This window comes from Rhinopithecus roxellana, chromosome 19 (genome assembly GCF_007565055.1).
Source record: "Rhinopithecus roxellana isolate Shanxi Qingling chromosome 19, ASM756505v1, whole genome shotgun sequence".
Taxonomy (NCBI): Eukaryota; Metazoa; Chordata; class Mammalia; order Primates; family Cercopithecidae; genus Rhinopithecus; species Rhinopithecus roxellana.
Genome location: NC_044567.1, coordinates 69,465,467 through 69,493,072, shown reverse-complemented (window position 1 = coordinate 69,493,072; position 27,606 = coordinate 69,465,467). Strand labels below are relative to the sequence as shown.

General features: G+C 52.5%; 4 protein-coding genes across 7 annotated transcripts; 3 read left to right on the top strand and 1 right to left on the bottom strand.

Annotated features, from left to right (window-relative positions):
- The first annotated feature begins 3,963 nt into the window (after nucleotides 1-3,963).
- On the top strand, nucleotides 3,964-7,036 carry CLDN7 (claudin 7). Its single transcript, XM_010377326.2, has 5 exons — nucleotides 3,964-4,021; nucleotides 4,840-5,356; nucleotides 6,190-6,354; nucleotides 6,450-6,534; nucleotides 6,639-7,036. The coding sequence occupies exons 2-5, from the start codon at nucleotides 5,134-5,136 to the stop codon at nucleotides 6,799-6,801; spliced, it is 636 nt and encodes a 211-aa protein (XP_010375628.1). The 5' UTR covers nucleotides 3,964-4,021; nucleotides 4,840-5,133; the 3' UTR covers nucleotides 6,802-7,036.
- A 219-nt stretch (nucleotides 7,037-7,255) lies between these two features.
- ELP5 (elongator acetyltransferase complex subunit 5) lies at nucleotides 7,256-15,573 on the bottom strand. Of its 4 annotated transcripts, XM_010377328.2 has the most exons (8): nucleotides 15,187-15,573; nucleotides 14,970-15,030; nucleotides 14,802-14,882; nucleotides 12,960-13,180; nucleotides 10,461-10,642; nucleotides 8,511-8,606; nucleotides 8,267-8,367; nucleotides 7,256-7,623 (listed from the first exon to the last, which is right to left on the bottom strand). In XM_010377328.2, the coding sequence occupies exons 1-8, from the start codon at nucleotides 15,230-15,232 to the stop codon at nucleotides 7,509-7,511; spliced, it is 903 nt and encodes a 300-aa protein (XP_010375630.1). In that variant the 5' UTR covers nucleotides 15,233-15,573; the 3' UTR covers nucleotides 7,256-7,508. The 4 variants fall into 4 exon arrangements, with proteins under 4 accessions (XP_010375630.1, XP_030778857.1, XP_030778858.1 ...); XM_030922997.1 differs by lacking the exon at nucleotides 14,802-14,882 and having other exon boundaries at nucleotides 7,260-7,623; XM_030922998.1 differs by lacking the exon at nucleotides 7,256-7,623 and having other exon boundaries at nucleotides 8,263-8,367.
- Nucleotides 15,574-15,774: 201 nt separating this feature from the next.
- Nucleotides 15,775-24,441, top strand: CTDNEP1 (CTD nuclear envelope phosphatase 1). The gene is made up of 8 exons (XM_010377330.2): nucleotides 15,775-16,591; nucleotides 20,711-20,777; nucleotides 20,872-20,990; nucleotides 21,191-21,262; nucleotides 21,681-21,797; nucleotides 21,914-22,025; nucleotides 23,396-23,480; nucleotides 23,786-24,441. Exons 1-8 carry the CDS (start codon nucleotides 16,490-16,492, stop codon nucleotides 23,844-23,846), a joined length of 735 nt encoding a protein of 244 aa, XP_010375632.1. The 5' UTR covers nucleotides 15,775-16,489; the 3' UTR covers nucleotides 23,847-24,441.
- A 756-nt stretch (nucleotides 24,442-25,197) lies between these two features.
- Nucleotides 25,198-27,552, top strand: GABARAP (GABA type A receptor-associated protein). The gene is made up of 4 exons (XM_010377331.2): nucleotides 25,198-25,720; nucleotides 26,293-26,371; nucleotides 26,512-26,630; nucleotides 27,046-27,552. Exons 1-4 carry the CDS (start codon nucleotides 25,631-25,633, stop codon nucleotides 27,109-27,111), a joined length of 354 nt encoding a protein of 117 aa, XP_010375633.1. The 5' UTR covers nucleotides 25,198-25,630; the 3' UTR covers nucleotides 27,112-27,552.
- Nucleotides 27,553-27,606: the final 54 nt, after the last annotated feature.

The window sequence follows — 27,606 nt, the reverse complement described above, 5'->3', positions numbered from 1 at the left end:
GGGTTTTACCATGTTGGCCAGGCTGGTCTTGAACTCCTGACCTCCCAAAGTGCTGGGATTACAGGCATAAGCCACTGCACCCAGCCTTTTTTTTTTTTTTTTTTTTTTAATTGAGACAGAGTCTTGCCGTCGTCCAGGCTGGAGTGCAATGGCGTGATCTCGGCTCACTGCAACCTTGCAACCTCCACCTCCTGGGTTCAAGCGATTATCTTGCCTCAGTCTCCAGAGTAGCTGGGACTACAGGCGTGTGTCACCACGACCAGCTAATTTTTTGTATCTTTAGTGAGACGGGTTTCACCATGTTGGCCAGGCTGTTCTCGCACTCCTGACCTTGTGATCTGCCCACCTCAGCCTCCCAAAGTGCTGGGATTACACGTGTAAGCCACCTTGCCTGGCCCCCACCCCCTTTTTTTTTGAGATGGAGTCTTGCTCTGTTGCCCAGGCTGGAGTGCAGTGATGTGGTCTCAGCTCACTGCAGCCTGTGCCTCCCAGGTTCAAGCAATTCTCCTGCTTCAGCCTCCTGAGTAGCTGCGATTACAGGCCCCTGCCACCAGCTAATTTTTTGTATTTCTAGTAGAGATAGGGTTTCACAATGTTGGCTAGGCTGATCTCTAACTCCTGACCTCGTAATCTTCCTGCCTCTGCCTCCCAAAGCGCTGGGATTACAGGCATGAGCCACCATGCCTGGCCGCACTTTTTTTTTTTTTTTTTTTAGAGATAGAATCTCCCTCTGTTGCCCAGGCTGGGGTGCAGTGGCATGATCACAGCTCACTGCAGCCTCGAACTTATAGGCTTAAGTGATCTTCTCACCTCAGCTTCCTGGGTAGCTGGGACTACAGACATAACCACTGTGCCTTGCCATGTTGGGCACATTATAGACACTTAGGAAATATTTGTTGAGGGTTGGGTGTGGTGGCTCGCACCTGTAGTCCCAGCTATTTTTCCTCCTAGAATTTTGGGAGGCCAAGGTGGGCGGATCACCTGAGGTCAGGAGTCCGAGAACAGCCTGGCCAACATGGTGAAACCCCATCTCTACTAAAAATATTTTAAAAATTAGCTGGACATGGTGGTGCGTGCCTGTAATCCCAGCTACTTGGGAAGCTGAGGCACAAGAATTGCTTGAACCTGAGAGGCAGAGGTTGTGATGAGCCAAGATTGCGCCACTGCGTTCCAGCCTGGGTGACAGAGCAAGACTGTCTCAAAAAAAAAAAAAAAAAAAAAAAAAAAAAAAAGAAAGAAAGAAAAAAGAAAATATTTGTTGAACAGTGAATGAAAACATTATTTATTTGCAATTTATTCATTCATTCTTCAAATATTTATTGGTGATAAAACCCAGACAAGTCTCTACCCTCTTGGAGCATACAGTACAGTGGGGATAGTGATACTGAATAAATAAGCACATAAAGTAAATATAGTATTTTCACACTGTGATAAGAGCTTTGAAAGCAAAGTACTGGTAGCCGTGAGAGTACTATGCAGATGATCTGACTCAGTTTGGGGTGGGGTGCTCAGGCCAGGCTTTCTAAAAGAAGTGATATTTGAGGGATAGTTGAAGGATGAGTTGGTTAGCTGGATAGAGGAAGGTGGGTGGGAGTGGATGGAGAAGAGCTTCCAGACCCAGAGAACAGACTGTACAAAGGCAATTCAGTTGGCAGGAACAGAGAGAAGGCCAGTGTGGTTGAGGCCGTCAGGTCAGCCGTGGTGTGGCACTTACTGGCAAGAACACGAGTGTCACTGAAAGATTTTAAACAGGAAATGACAAAGCTCTGAGTGGGTAAGAAGCGGTCACTCCAGAGAATAGAGTTTAAAAGGATCAGTGTGGAAGCAGGGAGATTAGTTTGGAGGCAGTTGCCGTGTCCAGCCTTGGGCTGGTGTAGGGTGGCGGCAGTGAGTTTGGAGAGAAGCCGCATATAGTGATGACAAACATTTTTCTTAGAGCTTAAAGGAAAATGTTCAAGAAAATCTCAGCTGGTCTGAAGGTAGTGAATTATTTCAATTGATTGTTCACAATCAGTTACTGATGGAACTTCTTTTTCTACTCTCATCCCCTTCTCACTACTGCACCTGACTAGTCTTTTAAAATTAAAAAAAAAAAAAAAAAGGCCAGGTGTGGTGGCTCACACCTGTAATCCCAGCACTTTGGGAGGCTGAGGCAGGTGGATCATGAGGTCAGGAGATCGAGACCATCCTGGCTAACACAGTGAAACCCCGTCTCTACTAAAAATACAAAAAATTAGGCCGGGCGCGGTGGCTCAAGCCTGTAATCCCAGCACTTTGGGAGGCCGAGACGGGCGGATCACGAGGTCAGGAGATCAAGACCATCCTGGCTAACACGGTGAAACCCCGTCTCTACTAAAAATACAAAAAACTAGCCGGGCGACCTGGCGGGCGCCTGTAGTCCCAGCTACTCGGGAGGCTGAGGCAGGAGAATGGCGTGAACCCGGGAGGCGGAGCTTGCAGTGAGCTGAGATCCGGCCACTGCACTCCAGCCTGGGCGACAGAGCGAGACTCCGTCTCAAAAAAAAAAAAAAAAAAAAAAAAAAAAAAAAAAAAAAAAAAAAAATTAGCCGGGTGTGCTGGCAGGCGCCTGTAGTCCCAGCTACTCGGGAGGCTGAGGCAGGAGAATGGCGTGAACCCGGGAGGCGGAGATTGCAGTGAGCCAAGTTCACGCCACTGCACTCCAGCGTGGGAGACAGCGAGACTCCGTGTCAAAAAAAAAAAATAGCCGGGCGTGGTGGTGGGCACCTGTACCCCCAGCTACTTGGGAGGCTGAGGCAGGAGAATCACTTGAACCCAAGAGGTGGAGGTTGCAGTGAGCCGAGATCATGCCATTGTATTCCAGCCTGGGTGACAACAGCAAAACTCTGTCTCAAAAAAAAAAAAAAGAGTTCATGAAGGTCTTCATTTTATACAAAAGCAGGTCAATTAGCTTAGCGTAAGGGAGCCTTTAATATGTTTAGCGAATAAATGAAGGAAGGAGAAAAATGTCTGAGAGGGCAAAAAAAGATATAAAACGTGAGAAAGTTGAGGTAAAAAACGGAGAGAGGAAAACGAAATGAGACAGAGCCAGAATAAACAGGGTATGTGAGAATCTGAGAAGTATGAGGAGGTTGGAGGGTAGTAGGAAGATTGGGAGGAAACTGGGCAGGGTGGGTGGGGAAAGTGCAGTGTGCACCTAAGAAGAGGAAAGAAAGTAATTGCTGATGTTGGGTTCCAAGGAGACTGGAGACAAGGCGTAAAGGGAAACGAAAAGACAAGGAGTGGGCTGGGTGCGGTGGCTCACGCCTGTAATCCTGCACTTTAGGAGGCGGGGGTGGGGGGATTGCTTGAGTTCAGGTGTTCAAGACCAGCCTGAGCAACATGGTGAAACCCCTTCTCCACCAAAAATACAAAAACTTCAGCTGGGCATGGTGGTGTGCACCTGCGGTCCCAGCTACTGGGGACGCTGAGGCGGGATGATCGCTTGAGCCCGGGAGGTGAGGCTGCAGTGAGCTGCGATTTGCACCTCTGCACTCCAGCCTGGGTAACACAGACCCCTCCCCTCTCAAACAAACAAACAAACAAACAAGACAAGGAGTGAAATAGGAAGCTCCAAAGCAGGAAAGGCAGGAAGGGTCTGAGATGACCAAAGATGAAGGAAGGAAGGAGCAAAAGGCTGGAAGGGGTGCCAGGAGGAAGGAGGGAGCAACGCTTTGGGGAGACAGAGCAAGACTGCAGGGTGAGGGACCATGGACGACCACCTTAGAGAGCCAGATTATAGGGAGGACGGAACAGTGAGGGCGTGAGGGTGTGCACAGCAATAGGCAGTCCAAGCCCAGGCTCGGGAGGGAAACAGAAACGGGCGAGCGTGGGGAGGGGTGGGAAAGGTGGAGGATAGGTCTGAAAAGACTCTAAGGGAGGGGAACGATGGGTGTGGCCAAGACTCGGACCTAGCCCTCACCCTGGTCCCCACCCTTGGCCGGCTCTCGGTCCCAGTGGTTTCTTCCTCCAGTTGGGAGCCTTGATGCCGGAGGGGCTAGTGGTAGGTGGGGAGGTTGAGTGCAAAGGGTTCAGGCTGCAAGTCATGTCGGGTTGGAATGGGGGCACAGGAAGGTGGGGCTGTTGGGGAGCCACGCTCAGAAGCCGGGTGTCCGTAGCAGAGCCAGAGAACCGGGACAGTGAAGCGGATGCTGAAGGGGGCGACTCTCAGGGATCGGGCCAGGGCCCCCGAAGGTGGGATCGACTAGGGTAGGAGACAGAAAAAAAAGGAGAGCAGCGGGTGGGGGCGAAAGCAAGGCCGGGGAGAGAGCACTTTGGACAGAACCCGGCGGGGAAAGGGCGGCGCCGAGGCTGGTCAGGGGCGCCCCGCAGCGTCCCAGGCGCACCTGTTGGGAAGAAGGGAAGGGGCATCCCGGTGTTCGAGGGAAATCCAGTCCGGAGGGGCTAATTCGGAGCTTGGGACTCCCGGGGAGCCACCGCCTCCTCCCCAGCGGCGGTCAAAACCGGGCAAGCGAAGGGGCGTGACCCTGGTGCTCAGGTTTCTTCCTCCTCACCTGGGCAAGGAGGGGGTGGGGGCCACGACTTCCGGTTCAGGTGAGTGTCCCTTCGGTGACGTCAGGTCACCCTCGGCCGCCCCTCCGGTCCCGCCTTCCCCTCCCGCGCTCCCGGGGCCCGCGGGCCGCGCCCCCGACGCCCTACATATACTCAGGTGCGCCCCACCTGTCCGCCCGCACCTGCTGGCTCACCTCCGAGCCACCTCCACTGCGCACCGCAGCCTCGGACTAACAGCCCAGGATACTCTGGGACTTGCCGGCGCCCAGAACCGCGCCCAGACGGCCCCTCCACCTTTTGTTTGGCTAGGGTCGCCGAGAGCGCCAAAGGGAACCGCCTGGCCTTCGGGGACCGCTTTTGTCTGGAACCACCCTCCCGGCGTATCCTATTCCCTCTGCTGCGAGGCCTTCGCTTCACTGGAGGGGTCGATTTGTGTGTACTTCGGTGACAAGATTTGCATTCACCTGACCCAAACTCTTTTTGTCTCTTTGGGTGACCGGAAAACTCCACCTCAAGTTTTCTTTCGTGGGGCTGCCCCCCAAGTGTCGTTTGTTTTACTGTAGGGTCTCCCGCCCGGCGCCCCAGTGTTTTCTGAGGGCGGAAATGGCCAATTCGGGCCTGCAGTTGCTGGGCTTCTCCATGGCCCTGCTGGGCTGGGTGGGTCTGGTGGCCTGCACCGCCATCCCGCAGTGGCAGATGAGCTCGTATGCGGGCGACAACATCATCACGGCCCAGGCCATGTACAAGGGGCTGTGGATGGACTGCGTCACGCAGAGCACGGGGATGATGAGCTGCAAAATGTACGACTCGGTGCTCGCCCTGTCCGGTAAGGCCGCGGGACCGAGGGGGCGGACGCGCCCCGGACCGAGGTGGCGGGGTGGCGCGCGTGGGAGAGCCGAGGCCCCATGGCTGGGCGCCCTGGGTTGCCGGGGAGCTGCAAGACGAGGAAGTGGTCGGGTGGGGGCGGCGAGGCTGGGCGGGAGCGAGCCGGGGTTCTGGCGCTGCACGTGGGCGCGCACCTCGGTCGCCCACGGTCCTCTTCCGCCCCCCAACCCAGCCTAGTCCCTGGCTCCGAGCAGCGGTTCTTAGGCCGGGGCCGTCCCCTCCCCAATCCCTGGGCAGGCCACGGCCTCCGTCATCTCCCGCCCTTTTCTCAGAGAGAAACGACCCCGGGGCGCGGGGCACCGGGCACGCCGAGGGCCGAAGGGCGGTGCGGCTGCTCACAGTGGGCCGCCGCCTGCGGCCTCTAATCTTATCGGCCGATTAGCCGAAGCCACAAACCCGGTGGCCTCGATAGCGGGCTCAGAGCAGGGCCGCCGGCCGGCATGTGCGCCGCGCGGGGCTCAGGCCACCGTCTCGGCTTCCCTTCGTTGCCCCTTTCACCCTTCCCCCTATACAGGGCGGTTTCACCGAAACCCCGGCGCCCCGGGCGGATCCTTGAGCGGAGAGGGCGGGGCGGGAGCAGGAAGGCCGCGGTGTTGGGAGGGGCGGGGACCTGCCCGTTTAGCCCAGGCCTTGGACACTTGGGCGCCCCTGGCCCGCGGCAGAACACGGCGCCGGACAGACGAGGTCCAGGGGTTAGTGGGCGCGGCCGGCGGCACGAAGGCTGGAGCAACCTGCATTTCCAGCAATGACGGCGCCCTTTCCCCTGGCCCGCAGCGGCTATGCAGGCCACTCGAGCCCTAATGGTGGTCTCCCTGGTGCTGGGCTTCCTGGCCATGTTTGTGGCCACGATGGGCATGAAGTGCACGCGCTGTGGGGGAGACGACAAAGTGAAGAAGGCCCGTATAGCCATGGGTGGAGGCATAATTTTCATTGTGGCAGGTGAGCCCCAGGGTTCTCCCATCTGGGAGGAGCGAGGCTGGGCAGGGTGCCGGTTTAGGGTCTCACTATACCGAAACCCCTCATTCTCTCTCCAGGTCTTGCCGCCTTGATAGCTTGCTCCTGGTATGGCCATCAGATTGTCACAGACTTTTATAACCCCTTGATCCCTACCAACATTAAGTAAGTCTGGAAACCCTGCCTCCTAAGGGGACAGGTCTGGACCCCGGGATAGGGAGGAGGGCAGAGGCAGGCCAGGGTTTCTAACCACCCCTTTCTCTTCACAGGTATGAGTTTGGCCCTGCCATCTTTATTGGCTGGGCAGGGTCTGCCCTAGTCATCCTGGGAGGTGCACTGCTCTCCTGTTCCTGTCCTAGGAATGAGAGCAAGGCTGGGTACCATGCACCCCGCTCTTACCCTAAGTCCAACTCTTCCAAGGAGTATGTGTGACCTGGAGTCTCCTCGCCCCAGCCTGACAGGCTGTGGGCGTGTCTAGATGCCTGAAAGGGCCTGGGGCTGAGCTCAGCCTGTGGGCAGGGTGCCGGACAAAGGCCTCCTGGTCACTCTGTCCCTACACTCCATGTATAGTCCTCTTGGGTGGGGGGTGGGGAGTGTTGGTGGGAGAGACAAAAAGAGGGAGAGTGTGCTTTTTGTACAGTAATAAAAAGTAAGTTTTGGGAAGCAGGCTTTTTTCCCTTCAGGGCCTCTGCTTTCCTCCCGTCTGGATCCTTGGAGGGAGCTTGGAATCTTAATGCACCTACTTCAGTTCAGAACACTTAGCGCCCCAGTGACCTGCACACTATTCCTGGCCCCCAGACTCCACTGACAATAGACTAAAAGATGCAGGTGCTTGTATCTTGACATCCATTCCCACCCCCCTCTTATTTAAATAGCTACCAAAGTATTTCTTTTTTAATAAAAAAATAAAGATTTTATTAGGTACGGGGGTGTTCTACTCTCACATTATCCCATGTCTTCATCCTACCTTCTGTCCTGATGAGACGCTGCTTCCTGGCTCACAGAGCAGGGATCCATAGACGAGGGGAACCAAGGTGGGGTAGGGACAGGGTAAGGCTAACACAAGCAAGAGAAAGATGGTTCTGGGCCCAAAGTCTTCCTGCGCCCCCTCCAATTACAATCTAACCAAATCTGACCAGTCAAATATCTAGATCGTCATCTGGGTCTTCTTGGTCCAGGTCATCATAAGCATCTGGCTCATAGAAGATGTGGCTGGTAGCCTGGCCTGGCCTAGGCCGCAGGAGAGCCTGCTGTCTGAGAAGGGAAGATTTGGTGCTGGTGAGGGTAGCTGACAGTTTGGGTCTGGATACTTTCTTCCAGGTGACTGTGACTGTCATTCAGGCAACCTGTTAGGCCTCCATGTCATTTTCTTGGTCTAAGTCCCTTTCTCTGACTTCCATGTTAGAGTTGAAGCACCATTTGGTACTGGAATAGATACCCTTGTACTGATCTCCTAATAAAACCGTAAGTTCCTAGCAGCTTGGGGGCAAGGATCTTGTAGTCTTGCTTCATCCACCCACACACTGGGCACAAAACAGCAGGCATGCACTAAGCCCTTGTTAACCAGCCTTTGCCACGCCCATATAGCCTTCTGTTCTAGCACCACTGCCTAGGGATAGGGCCACCTCCCAAGGGTCTGGTCTGGCTCAGCCCAGGCCCAGGGTGCTCTGGGGACAACTGGAGCTGTGACCCAAGGGTCTAAGGGAGAGAAAAGAGACATAAAGGCCCTCGGCCATTGTAGGGGGAATGGGTGGATCAAGAACTTGGACTTGTCTCTGGAGGTGGACTTCAGCCCCTATAAAGTCAGGTTAATCAATAACCTGCTGTTGCCCCACCTCTCCGTGGCCCAGATGCTGGGCTCTACTCAGGGATCCACGTACCCAGGTCCCGACCTTACTTTTCAGAGCTGAACTGGAAAGGCAGGATCAGGCTATCTTTGGCTTCTCTCTCTTTCTTGGACAGGTGAAGGTTAAAGGTCAAATGAGTTGTGGGATCCACCTGTAGGTACAAAGGACGCTGCCACTCTGCCCCCATCCCTAGAATCCCTAACCCCACCCCCAACCTCTGCAGCTTTTATTCTCTCCCCTTTGACCAGACCCTAAACTACATTTCCTTGTTCTGGCCCTGGCATTCTTAGATACCGGGGGTATATGAGGATCGGAGTAGGGCTGGGACTCGACGGAGGGCCCCTCTTGGAGATCCAGGCTGAAGTCCGGAAGTATGGAGAACCACTGAGTCTGGAGAGAAAAAAGAAAAGAGTTTTTTTTCATCTTACTGAAGAAACTAGAGAGACTCTAGGACCTCACATCCTCAGCCCCCAATCACCTATTTCACTGCTTTCAGCCCCTGCCCTCAACTTTTAATTTTTTTTTTGAGACAGGGTCTGCCTTTGTTGCCCAGGCTGGAGTGCAGTGGCGTGATCTTGGCTCACTGCAACCTCCACCTCCCAGGTTCAAGTGATTCTCCTGCCTCAGCCTCCCAAGTAGCTGGGACTACAGGCGCGTGCTACCACGCCCAGCTAACTTTTGAATTTTTAGTAGAGATGGGGTTTCTCTGTGTTGGTCAGGCTGGTCTCGAACCACTAATCTCAGGTGATCTGCCCACCTTGGCCTCCCGAAATGCAGGGGTTACAGGTGTAAGCCACTGTGCCCAGCCTCTATTTTCAAAAGTGAAAGCAAGTTTATTAAGGAAGTAAAGGAATAAAAGGATGGCTACTCCTTAGGCAGAGCAGCCCCAGTTACTGTTTTTTTGAGACAGAGTCTCACTCTGTTGCCCAGGCTGGAGTGTAGTGGCATGATCCTGGCTCACCTCCACCTCTGCCTCCCAGGTTCAAGTGATTCTCCCGCCTCAGCCTCCCAAGTAGCTGGGACTATAGGCACCCACCACTATGCCCAGCTAATTTTTGTATTTTTAGTAGAGACGGGGGGTTTCATCATGTTGGCCAGGTTGGTCTTGAACTCCTGACCTCAGGTGATCTGCCCACCTCTGCTTCCCAAAGTGCTGGGATTACAGGTGTGAGCCACCTTGCCCAGCCCCACTTACATTTTTTTTTTTTTTTGAGGAGTCTCACTCTGTTGCCCAGGCTGGAGTGCAGTGGCATGATCTTGGCTCACTGCAGCCTCTGCCTCCTGGGTTCAAGCGATTCTCTTGCCTCAGCCTCCAGAGTAGCTGGGACTACAGGTGTGCACACCATGCCCGGCTAATTTTTGTATTTTTAGTATAGACGGGATTTTACCGTATTAGCCAGACTGGTCTCGAACTCTTGACCTCATGCAATCTGCCCACCGTGGCCCCCCAAAGTGCTGGGATTACGGGCGTGAGCCACCTTGCCTGGGCCCCACTTACACTTTATAATCTTGGTAAGTGATTTAAATTTAAACCTCCCTGGGCCGCTGTGCAGTGGCTCACACCTGTAATCCCAGCACTTTGGGAGACCAAGGCCAGAGGATGGCTTGACCCCAGTAATTCAAGACCAGCCTGGGCAACAGGGTGAGATCCCACCTGTATAAAAAACTAAAAAGCTGGCTGGATGTGGTGCTACGTGCCTGTGTTCCCAGCTCCAGCTACACCAGAGGCTGAGGCAGGAGGATCACTTGAGCATGGGAGGTCAAAGCTGCCGTGAGCTATGATTGCACCACAGCACACCAGCCCGGGCCACAGAGTGGGACCTTGTCCAAAAAAAAAAAAAAGAAAAAAACAAGGAAAAAAACCCCTCCCTGGACTGGCTTTCCCGCCTGAAAAACTGTGATAATAAAACAATCTACTTTACACCATAGCTGAGAAGATTAAATGGGGTAAGTGATGGAAAACACAGAGGGATACCCAATCAGCTTTTTTTTCAAAAAAGGTCTCCCTGAGGGCCTGGCACAGTTGCTCACATCTGTAATCCTAGCACTTTGTGAGGCTGAGGTGGGAGGATCACTTGAGCCCAGGAGTTAGAGACCACCCTGACCAACACAGTGAAACCCCATCTCTAAAAAAAGTTTGTTTTTAAAGTCTCCTTGAAACATCAGCATTTTCATTGTTCTTCCCATCGTGCCAGTCCTTTCTCTGCCCCCAATTTCCAGTCCTTCCCTGTTAGTTCTTCTGACCTGGTCAGTTGGGCGCTGTCGGGGCCTCCGACACAGGATGTGGGCCGAGGCCTGGCCCTTTGTACCGCCCAGGGTCACCTCAGTCTGCGCAAGGCTGCTGAGAGCTCCCACAGGGCCTGGTCCGTGAAGCTCTTCATGTAGCAAGCCCAGCACACTCACTTTCCCCACCGGGGAGCTGTCACCTAGAAAAGGACAAGAAATGTAGGATAGTAGGGAGCATTCAGGTTGGTGGCCTGGGAGCAAACAGTGAAGAGAAAAGGAGAGAACCCCACAATTCCATCACAGTGCTGCCAAAATCCTGACTTCCCTTGGCCAATCTCACTACCGTGCTCTGAGCCTCCTCCAGCCCACATCTTAATCTACTCTGTTATCCCCGTGTAAAGCTGATCAAGGCACCGCTCTACCTTCTACCCTTCAGCAGCTCCTCCACCTTCAGGATGGAATGAACACTTCTAGCAGGTGGTGTCCACTTACTTTCCAGCCTCATCTCTTACACACGGAAGTACTTGTAGTTTCTGGAACTTCCCAAGATCTCAGTCAGTGCCTTTAGAGAGTCAGGCACTATGCTAAACGCTTTAACACAATGTTTGAATCCTTACAAAGGTCAGCATTTTTAGGTCAAACCATATGAAATCACTGACATTTAACAATTTTTTTTCTTTTTTTTTTTGAGACAGAGTCTTGCTGTCATCCAGGTTAGAGTGCAGTGGCGCAATCTTGGCTCACTGCAACCTCTGCCACCCGGGTTCAACAATTCTGCCTCAGTCTCCTGAACAGCTGGACTACAGGCGCATGCCACCATGCCTGGCGAATTTTTGTATCTTTAGTAGAGACGGAGTTTCAGCATCTTGGCCAGGCTTGTCTTGAACTCCTGACCTCATGATCCACCTGTCTCGGCCTCCCAAAGTGCTGGGATTACAGGCGTGAGCCACCACGCCTGGACTGTTTTTATTTTTTGAGATGAAGTATTTCTCTGTCACCCAGGCTGAAGTACAGTGGTGTGATCTCAGCTCACTGCAACCTCTGCCTCCTGGGTTCAAGTGATTCTCCTGCCTCAGCCTCCCAAGTAGCTGGGATTACAAAAGTGCACCACCAAATCCAGCTAATTTTTTGTATTTTTAGTAGAGACAGGGTTTTACCATGTTGGTCAGGCTGGTCTCCAACTCCTGACCTCAGGCGATCCGCCTACCTTGGCCTCCCAAAGTGCTGGGATTACAGGTGTGAGCCACTGTGCCCAGCCAATATTTAACAATTTTTGACCTAAGAAATGGCAATATAGTGGTTCATCCTAATACTTCCCTCGTACCTTCCCCCACATACAGGGGAAAGTGAAGCAATGAGAGATCAAGTACCTTAATACAAAGCTGGGCGTCTGACTCCTAAGTCCATTCGAGTACCCACAGTGCACTTTAGGGCTAGTCCCAGTGCCCCTGCCCGGCCAAATTTGCCTGGCTGGCCGCTTGCTCTTCAAGAGTGCCTTTTTTTTTTGACACGGAGTCTCGCTCTATCACCCAGGCTGGAGTGCAGTGGCGCGATCTTGGCTCACTGAAAGCTCCACCTCCCAGGTTCATGCCATTCTCCTGCTTCAGCCTCCCAAGTAGCTGGGACTACAGTTGCCCGCCACCAGGCCCAGCTAATTTTTTTTGTATTTTTAGTAGAGATGGGGTTGCACCGTGTTAGCCAGGATGGCCTCATCTCCTGATCTGCCCACCTCGGCCTTCCAAAGTGCTGGGATTACAGGTGTGAGCCACCGCGCCCGGCCGAGAGTGCCCTTCTTTAAGGTACCCTGTGCATGTCCTATATCATCACGGCCTTTATCAGACCATCTTGTAACTGCCTGTTTACTCATCTCCATCTTTTATGGGACTTCGAACTCCTGGAAGGCAAGGACCCAGCTACAGTCAGTCTGTATTTTGCCATTATCTAGAATTGTACCTGACATATGTATTTACTATTCATTTGTTAAATAAATGAATGAGTGAAACAAATGAGTAAAAAAATAACTTGGAGGAAAAAAAGCAAATGGTAGATGGCATTAAGGGGAAGTAAAAAAAAAAACAGCCGGGCGCGGTGGCTCAAGCCTGTAATCCCAGCTCTTTGGGAGGCCGAGACGGGCGGATCACGAGGTCAGGAGATCAAGACCATCCTGGCTAACATGGTGAAACCCCGTCTCTACTAAAAAAAAATACAAAAAACTAGCCGGGCGAAGTGGTGGGCGCCTGTAGTCCCAGCTACTCGGGAGGCTGAGGCAGGAGAATGGCGGGAACCCGGGAGGCGGAGCTTGCAGTGAGCTGAGATCCGGCCACTGCACTCCAGCCTGGGCGACAGAGCGAGACTCCGTCTCAAAAAAAAAAAAAAAAAAACAGACAAAAAGTTCAAAAAAATGAAAAAAGGTCTGACTGGAGAACCCAGATGTTTCTTCTAGGCTAGAAAGGAAAAGGGGCACACTCCTTGGCAGAGGGAGATATATGAGGGGAAACAATGAAGGAGGGGTCTTACCAGGACAGGCGTCCTGATGGCTCACAGCATGCAGGGCCTGGCAGAGTGTGGTGCAGGGAAGGTGAAGCAGCAGCCAGCTGAGTGAATCGAGAGCAATGGTGACAGGACCAGGATCTGTCCTCTTGCATATGGCTCTCAAGGCTCCCAGCGGCCCCCCAGGAAGGGCCTCCTCAGTTTTTGACCAGTTGAGAGGGTCTCTGAAGAAGTCATGGTAAACCAGCCTGCAAACGGAAAACATGACACAATATGATATTGCTCCTTCCCCCCAGAGGATCACAAAGTTCATCCTCTGATCTTTGTGGCTCTGTTTTCTCAATTTTCATGAATATCCTAAATATTAGTGAAAGAATATTACTGAGAGATAGCAATGACTGAGAGCACAGACTTTGGTGTCTGACAGCCTGACCTCCAAGCTTGGCTTTGCGACTTGTTGCCCAAGGTCAGCTAAATGATAAATTATCTCTAAGACTCAGTTGCTTCATTGGTGAAATGAGGTGCCAACCTCTAAGCACTCAGCACAGTGCTTGACACATAGTGTATGCCTCATAAATGTTAGTTATCACCATCATCACATATTTCCTGAGTGTGGCACCTAAAGTTTATCACTCTGGATGAAAAATGAGAAAGCAGAGGACATGAGACTTGGTTCCTTCCTGTAGAACAGCTTAAAGAAAGTAAAAAATTAAGTCATGGAGTACCAACTACAGAAAAAAATAACAGCTCAGGAAAGGTAGACCAGCAAAGGTAGCAGAACTTTTTTTTTTCCCCAGATATCTCTTTTTTATCTTCTGGTTCTCTTGTGGAATGCCATTTTTTTTTTTTTTTTTTTTTTTTGAGACAGAGTTTCGCTCTTGTTGCCGGGGCTGGAATGCAATGGTGCGATCTCTGCTCACTGCAACTTCTGCCTCCCGGGTTCAAGCGATTCTCCTGCCTCAGCCTCCCGAGTAGCTGGAATTACAGGCATGTGCCACCATGCCCAGCTAATTTTTTGTAGTTTTAGTAGAGATAGGGTTTCTCCACGTTGGTCAGGCTGGTCTCAAACACCTCAGGTGATCCACCCGCCTCAGCCTCCCAAAGTGCTGGGATTAAAGGCGTGAACCACCACGCCTGGCCATGGAATGCCATCTTAACATACACCACCACCTCTATCACAACAATGGCTGATGCAAAATTAGAGGCTCAACAGATAAGATGTAAACTACTATCATTATCCACTGAGTTGCCCGGACTAGGAACTAGAAAGCATCCTACTAATGGTTCTTAATGTCTCCTGATCAGGCACATGACTGGGTTTAGGGACTTCCTTATCTCAATACTTTCTTCTCCCCCCACATTAGTCAATAAATCCTGAAAATGCTACCCACTAAAGTCCTTTACATGTATTCTAAACTTTCCATCTCTACTGCCACTGCCTTAAACCAGGCCTCTATCACTTTCCACCATTATTCCCTAAAATTCATTAGGCCAGGAACAGGTCTGTCTCATTCACTGCCAGCTCCAGTATCTTACACAGCACCTGGTTTATAGTTGGTGCTCGATACATATGCACCTTAATAGCGAACCTGGATTAATGGATTACTGCAATACCCTTCCCACATGTTCTCCCTATCTCCAGGCTATTTCTCTCTCAACTTCTATGATCTTTGCTTTGGATTCCCCAAATACTCATCACTCCTCATTACTCCTCTTACTAATTCTTGCCTCCTGAAAGACCCATATCCAATTCTTCAATGAATATTTAAGGAACTGCTACTACATACCAGGTTCTGCGCTTGTTGTAAATAAATTTCCTTAGCAATAGACGTCTCCAATTTAATCAAATCTTTTCCAACTGATACTTACCGATTGTTGATATCTGAGTCAAAACCTTCACGAAACTCTTCCTCGCTCACTTCACAGCCCAGGATATGCACTTGCTCCCCACTAAGGCAGAGATGAGGGGGGACTGTCAAAGAGTGGGCACAGGTTCCCTATCCAGGGTAGGCTGAGGAGACACCGTGGGATACTCACCACAGTGCAGATTTCTTGACAAGCGCCTTCAAGAGACTGCGCCCCTCCCACTCCACGGAATCTGCACAGCGAGGGACGGATAGAGTGTGAGGGCACTAGGATTACCACCTTCGCGAACCCGTCGCGATCTCCACACCTAGCCTGTGACCCATGGCTCTTCCTCTCCACTTCCGTCCCCTCAGCCAGACCCGAACCCCCCTGTGCCGTTGGCTCTCACCCCGAAGCAGCACCAGGCCGCCCAAGGATAACAGCGAGTCCAACATCCCCAATTCGCGTCCGATCCCTGCTCTGGCGCCCTCTGATAGCGTCACGACCCACTGTCCCGCCCCCTCGGGGTGAAACGGGCGGGGCACTCGGGCGTCCTCCCACCATTAAGACCTAACATAGTCTGGAATGAGAGGTGATTATGTTCACTATTCCCAGCGGGGCGCTCACGAGGAGGCCGGCCCTCCCCGAGCCCTGGCGCACAGTCGTACGGACAACGACCCTTTCTACATTTTCACTGTGACCGGGACGGGAAGAGCAGTTGGGGCAGTTGTCAGAGGGAGGGAAAGAGGACCCACAAACCCCCCGCGAGGGTTCTAACTGCGGGGCCAAGTGCCGTCCTCCGCCCCGCCCACGCAGTTTGAGGCGGGGCCTGCTTCGCCTCAGGCCCCGCCCCGCGGCCACCTTCTGGGCGTGCGCAATACTGCAGCCTCGTTCGGAGTGCTTCTGGCTTTCCTTTTACCTACCCCCATAGACCGCGCAGGGGGAACTTAGTCCCGGTGAAGCGAATACACGTCACCACCGGAAGCAGTGTCAAAGGGGAAGAGAGGGGGAAAGACAGGAGGAGGGAGTCCTTTGGGCGGTAAAATGGCGCCTGTCAGAGTGGGAAACCCAGCTGCAGAGGCTGCAGCCCCACTCCCCAGCGGCTAAAGGACCCCTGAGCTCGGGGAGGGGGAGGCCGCTCCGGCCCAGTGCTCCGCGCCCTTCGGCTCCCCCTCCCCCTCCTTCCCTGCTCCTTCGCTCTGCAGGGCCGTTCTCCGCTGCCGCGGCCCTTTGCGCGCCACTGCCCCCGCCCTCCCCGTTCCTGCGGGCAGCCCCCTAGCGCGCCTGCGCAGCGGGCCACTCTCCGCTTTCCCCCCTTCCCCTCCCCCTCCCTTTTCCCTTCCTCCCTTTTCCCTAGCCCCCTCCCCCACTGCCCCCTCCCCCAATTATCCTTCCCCTTCCCTCCTGGTCTCGGAGGACCCCATCCTAGCCCGACCTGTCTCGGCCTGCAACCTCCCCGAAGCCGTCGTTGCCACTCCCAGCCCATGTGGGCCCCCGCGGGCTGCCCACGCCTGTCCCCCAGCTCCCCGTTCCGCTGGGCTTTCCCCTCGCCAGGGGTGGCTTTCTGAGCCGCCCGCTCCGTGCCCCTCTCTGCAGCCTCTCCTGCCACTCGGGGCCCCCGTTCCCCCTCCCGGCGGCGGGGGGCTGCCCCCGGGGGGCTGGCGGAGCTGGGCCGCGGGGGCCCCGGGGCCGGCGGTGCCGGGGTCATCGGGATGATGCGGACGCAGTGTCTGCTGGGGCTGCGCACGTTCGTGGCCTTCGCCGCCAAGCTCTGGAGCTTCTTCATTTACCTTTTGCGGAGGCAGATCCGCACGGTGAGCCAGGGTGGACGCTGGCGGTGTTGGGGACGTCTGTCCGTGGTGGTCAGGGGTTTTCGGAGTGTCGGGCCTCTGTTTGGGCCTAGGAAGGGAGTCCTGGCAGGGGCTTTTCTCGCCAGAGAATTGGGCACCCTAAGCGGGGGTTGGGCTGGGGAGGACGGAGACCCTTGTAATAGAACCTACCCCTTGGGGGTTTTGATGGGGCTAGATGGGTCAGGATTTGGTAACGCTTGGGGGCTAAGGTGGTGGGTGGGGCGCTCTTTTAAGAAAGCTGGAGTTGTTGCTAAAGAAACCCAGAGGCTGGGAACACCTGTTTGATGACAGCCAGATCTGTTGATGTGGGCTTGTGAAAGACCCTATTTGGAACAACGGTGTTTGGTCCCGTAACAAGGGAGAGACAGACTTGTGTGTCAAGGGTGGAGGTGGGTGGGAGGGCTTGTTACAAACAAGGACTGGAACTTGGCCCTGGGTGTGAAGGAGAAACCCTGAGGTTCCCATTAAGAGAGCTCTTCCAAAAAGACTGAAAATTTATTTCACAGTGTGAGTGTAGGTATCTGGATTTATAGAGGACTAAAGCAGATGCTTTTATGATGGGCCTCTTTAATTGTGGGAGGAAGTTCAAGGTGGGTGCTGTGCCCACCATTAAAGTTTGGGTGTCCCTGTCAGAGGACAGCGCTGGTCAGTTGTAGGGCTTGAATCTGAGGACATGTTTGCTTCTCCAGGAGAGCCTAGCATTCTGAGGGTACTGTCTCGATGGACCCAAGCATCTCTGGGTCCCCTCCCCCTTAGCTTTTCTCCGAGGTCAGAGCTCCTTCAGCTAACAGCACTTCTAAATGAATGTGCTCTTGTGGTCTCACCACCACCAGGGAGAATCCTCGGAAGGAGTCTGGGGAGAATTTAGTAAGCAGAGACAGAGGTTCTGGGTCTGTACTCTGGTCTGTATCCCTTAGCATACCTCAATACAGTTTGAAAGAATAAACCCAGGTTGGGGTGACCTGGGGTCCAGGGAATTTCCAGAAAGCCCTCAGTGGTAGTGGTGGTTGACTTAACTGATTTGGGAGAATGGGTCTGGTCTTGGATTCATTCTCTCCTTTACCAGTCTGCTTCCACTTCCTGATTTAGGGCGCGAACAGTACAGGACAGTTGTGGCTCTAGGCTGTGGCCCGGAGACAAGAGCTAGGAGCCAAGAAAAATTTAGAGTCAGAGATGCTGGGATATATGTGGGGCTGTCTCCTGGGGTTTTATTTTCTTTTCTGAGACAGTCTCGCTTTGTCGCCCAGGCTGGAGTGCAGTGGCGCAATCTCGGCTCACTGCAACCTCCACCTCCTGGGTTCAAGCGATTCTCCTGCTTCAGCCTCTCGAATAGCTGGAATTACAGGCACCCACCACCACACCTGGCTAATTTTCGTAATTTTAGTAGAGATGGGTTTTCACCATGTTGGCCAGGCTGGTCTCAAACTCCTGACCTCAAGTGATCTGCCCGCCTTGGTCTCCCAAAGTGCTGGGATTGAGTCACTGCGCCCGGCCTCTTGGGGTTTTCTTTATGGGTTGACTGCCATCTTCTCGGACGTTCTCGCTCTAACACATCAGTTTTCTGGGTATAGGGAGTGGTGCTTCGGCTCATCCACAGGTTACTTCCAAAATTGCTCTCCTTTGGGCAGCACTGACCCCACAGTCTTTTGTCCTCCCTTCCCCTCCAATCTGGTTTCTTTCCCCTCCCCCTTTCTGGCAGATGCTTGGAGCATTCCCTTCATGCCCAGCATATGCAACCCGAGATAGCAAGGCTAGACACCGGAGCTGTTTCGGACCTCATCATGGCCCAGGGAGAAAAGAAGGGCAGATCTTGACTAGGGGGACAGAGCCCTTTGGGTTTAAAAGGGAGAGCCTGGTTCTGGTGTGGCTTGGAGGCTAGGTATGCACTGAATAGGATTTGTGCCTTTGAAGAAAAGTGTGGAGGAGGGAATTGCCAGGCTTTGCATGGGGAGATGTGCGTATTAGGAAATAGGAACCCCTAGAGAAGGCTTGGAGAAGCAGAGCTGGAAGGATGAGGTGGTGACGTCCTTGTCCCTTATTCACCTCTCACTTATGGCCCTGATTTCACTCTGGCCTTCTCCAAACCCTGCCAGTCAGCCTGGCAGGGGCTTTCCAGTATTCTTTGCCTCGCCCTGGGTACCAGGATAAGGGGACTGTTCAGAGGGCTGAGGTTCTCTGAACTTGTGACTTGGCTAGAAGAGACAGAAGTGGACAGGTGGCTGGTTAAAATAGGCCTGGTGGCTTCTAGCCAGAGGAACTTAGCTGACCTGACAACCTCTGGATTCCCTTATTCTATATTCCCATTAAGGACCAGGAATCTCCTCCTGACTCCTACTCCCTGTGCACTAGGGAATCTGAGGCTCTCAGTTCCCAATGTGAGATGATGGTAGTTGCTACAAATAATTCTTGGGGTGAAGGTTGCATTGTGGGGGTCATTTCTTTGTTCAGTGCAGAAGGATAATATCATAGTTAAGACGGCAGCTTCGGCCGGGCCGGGGGTTCACGCCTGTAATCCCAACACTTTGGGAGGCCAAGGCGGGTGGATCAGGAGGTCAGGAGTTCGAGACCAGCCTGGCCAATATGGTGAAACCCTGTCTCTACTAAAAATACAAAAATTAGCCGGGTGTGGTACACACACCTGTAGTCCCAGCTGCTTACGAGGCTGAGGCAGAATTGCTTGAACCTGGGAGGTGGAGGTTGCAGTGAGCCGAGATCATGCTACTGCACTCCAGCCTGGGCAACAGAGCGAGAAAAAAAAAAAAAAGAGAAAGAGGCCGGGCGCGGTGGCTCAAGCCTGTAATCCCGGCACTTTGGGAGGCCGAGACGGGCGGATCACGAGGTCAGGAGATCGAGACCATCCTGGCTAACACGGTGAAACCCCGTCTCTACTAAAAAATACAAAAAACTAACCAGGCGCGGTGGCGGGCGCCTGTAGTCCCAGCTACTTGGGAGGCTGAGGCAGGAGAATGGCGTAAACCCGGGAGGCGGAGCTTGCAGTGAGCTGAGATCCGGCCACTGCACTCCAGCCTGGGCGACAGAGCAAGACTCCGTCTCAAAAAGAAAAAAAAAAAAAAGAGAAAGAAAAAAGAGGGCAGGTTCTTGGGTTGAACTACATTGGTATAATCCTGGCTCTATCACTTCATTGCTTCTACTATTTTTTTATTTTTTATTTTTTTTTTGAGACGGAGTCTCACTCTGTCAACAGGCTGGATGGAGTACAGTGGCTTGATCATGGCTCATGGCAACCTCTGCCTCCCGGGTTCAAGCCATCCTCCTGCCTCAGCCTCCTGAGTAGCTGGAGCTACAGGCACGTACCACCACGTCCAGCTAATTTTTGTATTTTTAGCAGAGACGGGGTTTCACCATGTTAGCCAGGATGGTCTCCATCTCTTGACCTTGTGATCTGCCCGCCTTGGTCTTCCAAAGTGCTGGGGTTACAGGCATGAGCCACCATGCCTGGCTGATTCTACTAATACTAACTGACCACCTTTGCTGTAGTGTTCTGGGAACTGGGAATACAGCCATGATCTAGACAAAATCATATTCTAATGGAGTTTTCATTTTAATTAGGGAGAGAAACAACTTAAGATAATTTCTGTATGGCCTCAGTTTCTTTAACCTTAAAACAGGAATAACAGTAATATTAGGGTTGTTTTGAGGATTACATGAAAAAGGCCAGGTGTGTTGGCTCATTCCTGTAATCCTAGCACTTTGGGAGGCCAAGGCAGGAGGATCACAAGATCAGGAGTTTGAGACCAGCCAGGCCAATATGGTGAAACCTCATCTCTACTAGAAATACAAAAATGAGCCAGGCATGGTGGCAGGCACCTGTAGTCCCAGCTACTAGGGAGGCTGAGACAGGAGAATTGCTTGAACCCGGGTGACGGAGGTTGCAGTGAGCCGAGATCGTGCCACTGCACTCCAGCCTGGGCAACAGAGCGAGACTCCATCTCAAAAAAAAAAAAGAAGAAATAATCCTAAATTACATACACAGTACCTGTGGTAAATGTTCAGTATGTGCTCCCTGTTACTGGGGAAGACTTCCTTATCAAGGGTTTCAATCCTCTCTTGTGCTATTTCTAGGTAATTCAGTACCAAACTGTTCGATATGATATCCTCCCCTTATCTCCTGTGTCCCGGAATCGGCTAGGTGAGTATGTGGTGGGAAGCCTCCTTTAGGGTGAAGTAGGGGCCAGCTCTGGGCCAGAGGTTGGTCAATATTATTCTTCCCCACTGTGGTTCAGCCCAGGTGAAGAGGAAGATCCTGGTGCTGGATCTAGATGAGACACTTATTCACTCCCACCATGATGGGGTCCTGAGGCCCACAGTCCGGCCTGGTACGCCTCCTGACTTCATCCTCAAGGTGTGTGGTGGTGGGGAGTGATGAAATGGTTCCATCTGTTCCTCTGCCCAGACCTGGACTCCCTTTCCCAGTCCCAGAGCATCTGTCTCCATCCACTGGCACCAGTGTCAGCCTGGAGGAGGGAAGCAGGTGGGTGGGGCGTTTTCTAGGCCTGGGTTGTGGTGGTCATGACTTCCCCCAGCCCATCTGTTCTTCTATAGGTGGTAATAGACAAACATCCTGTCCGGTTTTTTGTACATAAGAGGCCCCATGTGGATTTCTTCCTGGAAGTGGTGAGTTTTGGAGAGCTAAAGGGATCTCTGTAATGAAGGGATGGTTTTAGGGCTCTGGGGATTCGGAGGATTTGGAGGAAGGGGTGAGGAGAAATGGGTAAGAGCAGTTTTTGAGAGGGGAGGATGTGGAATGGTGGGGAAGTGGCTGTCAGTACTTGGGGTTCATCTGTTGTGCTGATGTAATTCTTTTCTGCTGGCATCTTTCTCTTTTGCTTGCATTTCTGAATCTTAAGAGTGTAGGATGCCTAACACTGAGTTTGGAGGTTTGGGCTGGGGGTTCAGAATTTCATGTCCTCCAAGACATTTGACGTTGATGGAAGGCCTGAAGGACTATGCCGTTGCCCTTCTGAAAGATAACTGTATGTCTAAAGGAATCACCACCTTGTATGGCATCGCCCTCTCCCCCAATCTATTTCAGGTGAGCCAGTGGTACGAGCTGGTGGTGTTTACAGCAAGCATGGAGATCTATGGCTCTGCTGTGGCAGATAAACTGGACAATAGCAGAAGCATTCTTAAGAGAAGATACTACAGACAGGTAAGCTAGAATCCCAGTCTAAGAGCGTGACTTGGGAAGGAGGCCACCAGGGAGGGATCTGGGTTTGAGGAAAGTATCCTGGAGAGAGGCCTACTACATAATCCCCTGCCTTCCAGCACTGCACTTTGGAGTTGGGCAGCTACATCAAGGACCTCTCTGTGGTCCACAGTGACCTCTCCAGCATTGTGATCCTGGATAACTCCCCAGGGGCTTACAGGAGCCATCCAGGTACGGGGGAAGGTGGTAAGGCTGGCAGGACCAGAACATGGTTCTGAGAAGATATTTTTCCAGGAGACCTGGGCTTTGGTCCTTGAGAGCTGGGATTGCCTAGATCATCCCTAGTTTGCAAAAAGTCCAAATGCAAGTTATTTTTCTGTTTCAAGTGAGATACCATATACGTCCATTTCATAAGTCAGATTTCTTACGTCATTTTTTTCTTTTTTAAAATTTATTTTTGGCCAGGCACCGTGTCTCATGCCCGTAATCCCAGCACTTTGGGAGGCCAAAGCAGGTAGATCACCAGGTCAGAAGTTCGAGACCAGCGTGACAAACATGGTGAAACCCTGTCTCTACTAAAAATAGAAAATACTAGCCAGGCGTGGTGGCGTGTGCCTATAATCCCAGCTACTCGGGAGGCTGAGGCAGGAGAATTGCTTGCACCCGGGAGGCGGAGGTTGCAGTGAGCTGAGATCGTACCATTGCACTCCAGCCTGGGTGACAGAGTGAGACTCCGTCTCAAAAAAAAAATTAAAAAATAAATTTTTTTTATTTTTGAGATAGGGTCTCACTGTGTCGGCCAGGCTGCAGTGCAGCGTCATGATTATAGCTCACTGCAGCCTCGATCTCCCAGGCTCAAGTGATCCTTCTGCCTCAGTCTCCGCAGTAGTTGGAACTATAGGCGTGCACCACCATGCCCAGCTTTATTTATTCATTTATTTATGAGATGGAGTCTTGCACTGTCGCCCAGGCTGGAATGCAGTGGCGTGATCTCGGCTTACTGCAACCTCTGAGTCCCAGGTTCAGGCGATTCTCCTGCCTCAGCCTCCCACGTAGCTGGGACTACAGGCGCCTGCCACCATGCACAGCTAATTTTTTGTATTTTTAGTAGCGACGGAGTTTCACCATGTTGGCCAGGCTGGTCTTGAACTCCTGACCTTGTGATTCACCTGCCTTGGCCTCCCAAAGTGCTGAGATTACAGGCGTAAGCCACCACCCCTGGCCAATTTTTTGATTTTTAGTAGAGAAGGGATCTCATTGTGTTGCCCAGGCTGGACTCAAACTCCTGAGCTCAAGTGATCCCCCCACCTCAGCCTCTCAAAATGTTGGGATAACAGGTGTGAGCCACTGCGCCTGGCCAAGTGTGTTTCAAGTGAGGCACAATGGCAGTTAGTTTGACTAGAAGCATCAATAAGTATGAGACCTGGTGATTAAAACTTAATATTGGAACATAAATCAGGAAAGTTTTTTACTTAGGTTGTTGACTTCCAGTAGTGGGAGGTATATGTTTTTAATAATGATTCCTCCTTCCCTCCAAGAAGATAAAAACACCCAGTCTCTTGAATTCTGTTTCTCCTCATCTGCATTTTCACCCACCCTAGACAATGCCATCCCCATCAAATCGTGGTTCAGTGACCCCAGCGACACAGCCCTTCTCAACCTGCTCCCGATGCTGGATGCCCTCAGGTAAGGGAAGTGGGCTCTGGACACTTGGATATCTGAAGAAAGGAGGAGGTGGGGGATCCTCAGAGGGAATAAAAAACGTTTGTCCTGTTTTAACTCTCTTCCCTTAAGAATTTAACATTTGGAACCAGGTCTTCTTACTTAAAAGCTCATCACTTTAGCGAGTAGGCTGTGGGCAAATTGAACCTATCTAATCATGAATATGGTGATAATTTAGGCCCCACATCTCCAGTGATGCCGCCTTACATGAGTGTTGTGAGGTTATCAACTATAAGGTACTCTACCAATGCAAGTTATTGTCACCCCAGGTTCACCGCCGATGTTCGTTCCGTGCTGAGCCGAAACCTTCACCAACATCGGCTCTGGTGACAGCTGCTCCCCCTCCACCTGAGTTGGGGTGGGGGGGAAAGGGAGGACGAGCCCTTGGGATGCCGTCTGATGCCCTGTCCAATGTGAGGACTGCCTGGGCAGGGTCTGCCCCTCCCACTCCTCTCTGCCCTGGGAGCCCTACACTCCACTTGGAGTCTGGATGGACACATGGGCCGGGGGCTCTGAAGCAGCCTCACTCTTAACTTCGTGTTCACACTCCTTGGAAACCCCAGACTGGGATACAGGCGGAAGCCTAGGAGACCGAATCAGTGTGTGTGAAGAGGCAGGACTGGCCAGAGTGACAGACATACGGTGATCCAGGAGGCTCAAAGAGAAGCCAAGTCAGCTTTGTTGTGATTGGATTTTTTTTTTTAAACTCTTGTACAAAACTGATCTAATTCTTCACTCCTGCTCCAAGGGCTGGGCTGTGGGTGGGATATTGGGATTTTGGGCCACTGGATTTTCCCTAAATTTGTCCCCCGTTTCCTCTCCTTCTATTTTTCTCTCCTTAGAATCCCTCAGACCTGTAACCAGCTTTGTGTCTTTTTTCCCTTTCCTCTCTTTTAAACCATGCATTATAACTTTGAAACCAAAACGGCCCTAGGTCCTTCTCTGGGGTTTTGGGAAGTGAAGGGAGGGAACTTTGTTTACATGCACCCTGTCCCCCGGGCAGAGGGGGAAGAGACTGCTGTTGGACTCAAGGGGCAGGGGGAAAGGTGGTGTTGAGTATGGGGATACAATAATGAATGTGGCCACCAGATGCTTTGGCGGGAAGGGCCGAGGATGTGCGCACTGGTGGGGAGTGGAAGGATACCTTCGGAGCAGCAGGCTAGAGAGCAAGAAAGGAGAAACCTGGACGGGCAAAGGGCGTAGAGCTGGAGAAACGTCGGGCTTCGTCCAGGGTACTGACGTGGACAGGCTAAGCGGGCGCTGGCCCCCCGACCTCCGCTGTCCGGGGAGGCGTCGGTCCCCACTCCCCGCCGTCGCCCAGCCGGCTCCACCTCCCCGGCGCCCTCCCCAGCCGGCCCTACTTCGCGCACCCGCCACGTGACGCTCCGCCCTCTTTGAGATCACATGATTTCACTCAGAAACCCTGCGGTGTTCCTCCGCGCTGGCGTAGTCCCTACCCCTTCAACCTCCTCTCCAGTCCCTATTGGTCTACTCATTCTTGGCACTTAAGCGTTCTGTACCTCTCTCCAAACATCTCTTTTCTTTTTGACCTCTTACTTCTGGAGATCATATCCGCCACTTGGGTACTACTTTGTTTTGGTGTTAACGGCCGCCTTCAGCGTAGCAATACGGTTCGTGAATAGCTAACCTTGTAATTGTCTCAGCTGTTCCTCTACGTTGTTTCCGAAAGGAACTTGGAGTAGCAAGTCTCGTATGATGATTACCATATCTTACTCCTCTTCAGCCCCAGCTTCGTTGAGGGGAAGGTTGGGGAACAGGTTTAGAGTTATTTTCCATGAGCCAAAGCCAACCGTCTTTGCTACGTCGCCTGCGTAGCCCACAAATTGATTCCAAAGCGATTACGCTAATGGCGTGAGGGGGCCGGTCAGTGGGTGGTGCTACGCTAGCAGCGTTAGCACCGCTGAGGTTGTGGCGTATCTTAGTGGGGGGCCGTCCCCGATAGTCGGGGGCGGGGTTGGTGAATAGGGAAGTGGCGCAAATTCGTGGATCGCTCCGCTGAATCCGCCCGCGCGTCGCCGCCGTCGCCGCCGCCCCCCGTCCCGGCCCCCCCGGGTTCCCTCAGCCCAGCCCGGTCCAGCCCGGTTCCCGGGAGGATGAAGTTCGTGTACAAAGAAGAGCATCCGTTCGAGAAACGCCGCTCTGAGGGCGAGAAAATCCGAAAGAAATACCCGGACCGGGTGCCGGTGAGGACAGAAGCCAGGGCCGAGGGCGCGGGACGCTTACGCTGACGCCACAGCCTGGCCTTGGATATGGGACGGGCAGCGCAGGGATCAGGCTGCTGGCTGTGGTGGGGTTGGGAGCGAGCCTGAAACTGCTGTCCTTGGGACCGAGGATGAAAGGAGTGGGGTAGTGGTGGACGTGGGGTTGAGAGGGATGTGGACAGGAGACAGAAACCTTAGCATTTGTGTGAGTGGAGGCCTTAGAGAGTTTGACAGCCTGAGCCTCAAATGGCCATCCCCCCAACTAGCTGAGGTTGCGAGATTGAATCACTAGTGGATCCAGACAAGTCCTCTCCGTCTGATTAAGATAGTTGTTTATGGTGACGCCCTATTCGGTGGATGGATCCTGGATATTTAAATAAGCTCCAGTCAGTGAGGTGAGGATCTCTGGGACTCAGTGCTGCACCGCGTGTACAAAAACAAAGAGATGAGTCTGGGGTAGATTTAGGTACTAGGAATATTGTTACTTGAGTTCTTGACAGGTGCAGCTTCGGCGCTGCATTCCTTCTGTCTCCTAATTTTCATCTCTTTATCAGGTGATAGTAGAAAAGGCTCCCAAAGCTCGGATAGGAGACCTGGACAAAAAGAAATACCTGGTGCCTTCTGATCTCACAGGTGGGAACCTGACCCAAGGCTCAGGCTTGCTTCCTGTGGGTGGGAGTGCAGTCTCTGTGGGAGAAGGCTCCACCTAGCAGCTGTTCTTTTGAGGGCATTTTTGACCTCTGTGACTTTCTTGCACCTTGTATCTTTTGCAGTTGGTCAGTTCTACTTCTTGATCCGGAAGCGAATTCATCTCCGAGCTGAGGATGCCTTGTTTTTCTTTGTCAACAATGTCATTCCACCCACCAGTGCCACAATGGGTCAGCTCTACCAGGTATGGTGACTGGGAAGTGGTGGAGGCTTTGGAGAGGAATCTTGGAAGAGCGTGAGGGGAAGAAAGTGTTGTTACATCAGTAGTTTTGGACTAGCTTCCTCGCTTGCCTTAACATTTCATGATAGCCGTGGTTTGGGGGTGGGAACAGAACAGTAGGAGTAGAGAGAAGGAAAGAGGACAGTGAGCTAGAGAAACTGTTAGGGACTCTTCCCAGTCTCCCTCCCCATTCCAAAGCAGAACACAGTTTGAGGCCTTTTTGCCCAGGACTGCAGAGATTATGTTGCTCGTGTGCTAGGCCTTGGAGTCAGTGAAGGAGTCGGGCACTGGTTTCTGGTTCTAGAAGAAAGTGTCGGGGTCATAGTTGGTTTAAGTAACTGGAGCCCAATTGCTGAACAGTTTTCTGCCTTCATCTCAGGAACACCATGAAGAAGACTTCTTTCTCTACATTGCCTACAGTGATGAAAGTGTCTACGGTCTGTGAAGCTGCTGTCCCTGAGCTGGAGGGGGGCCTTGTTCTACAAAGAGAGAGGTGGCCCCCTTTTCTTGACCTCCTCCTCCTTCAAGCTCAAACACCACCTCCATTATTCAGGACGGGCACTTCTTAATGTTTGAGGCTTTCTCTCCAGCCTCTCTTAGGAGGGGTAATGGTGGAGTTGGCATCTTGTACCTCTCCTTTCTCCTTTCTTCCCCTTTCTCTGCCTGCCTTTCCCATCCTGCTTTAGACTTCTTGATTGTCAGTCTCTGTCACATCCAGTGATTGTTTTGGTTTCTGTTCCCTTTCTGACTGCCCAGGGGGCTCAGAACCCCAGCAATCCCTTCCTTTCACTACCTTCTTTTTTGGGGGTAGTTGGAAGGGACTGAAATTGTGGGGGGAAAGGTAGGAGGCACATCAATAAAGAGGAAACCACCAAGTTGAACTGAATTTTGCCTTGTGTTGCTCCCCTCGTCCCGCTGATTTTTAGTCTTTCCAAGGTGT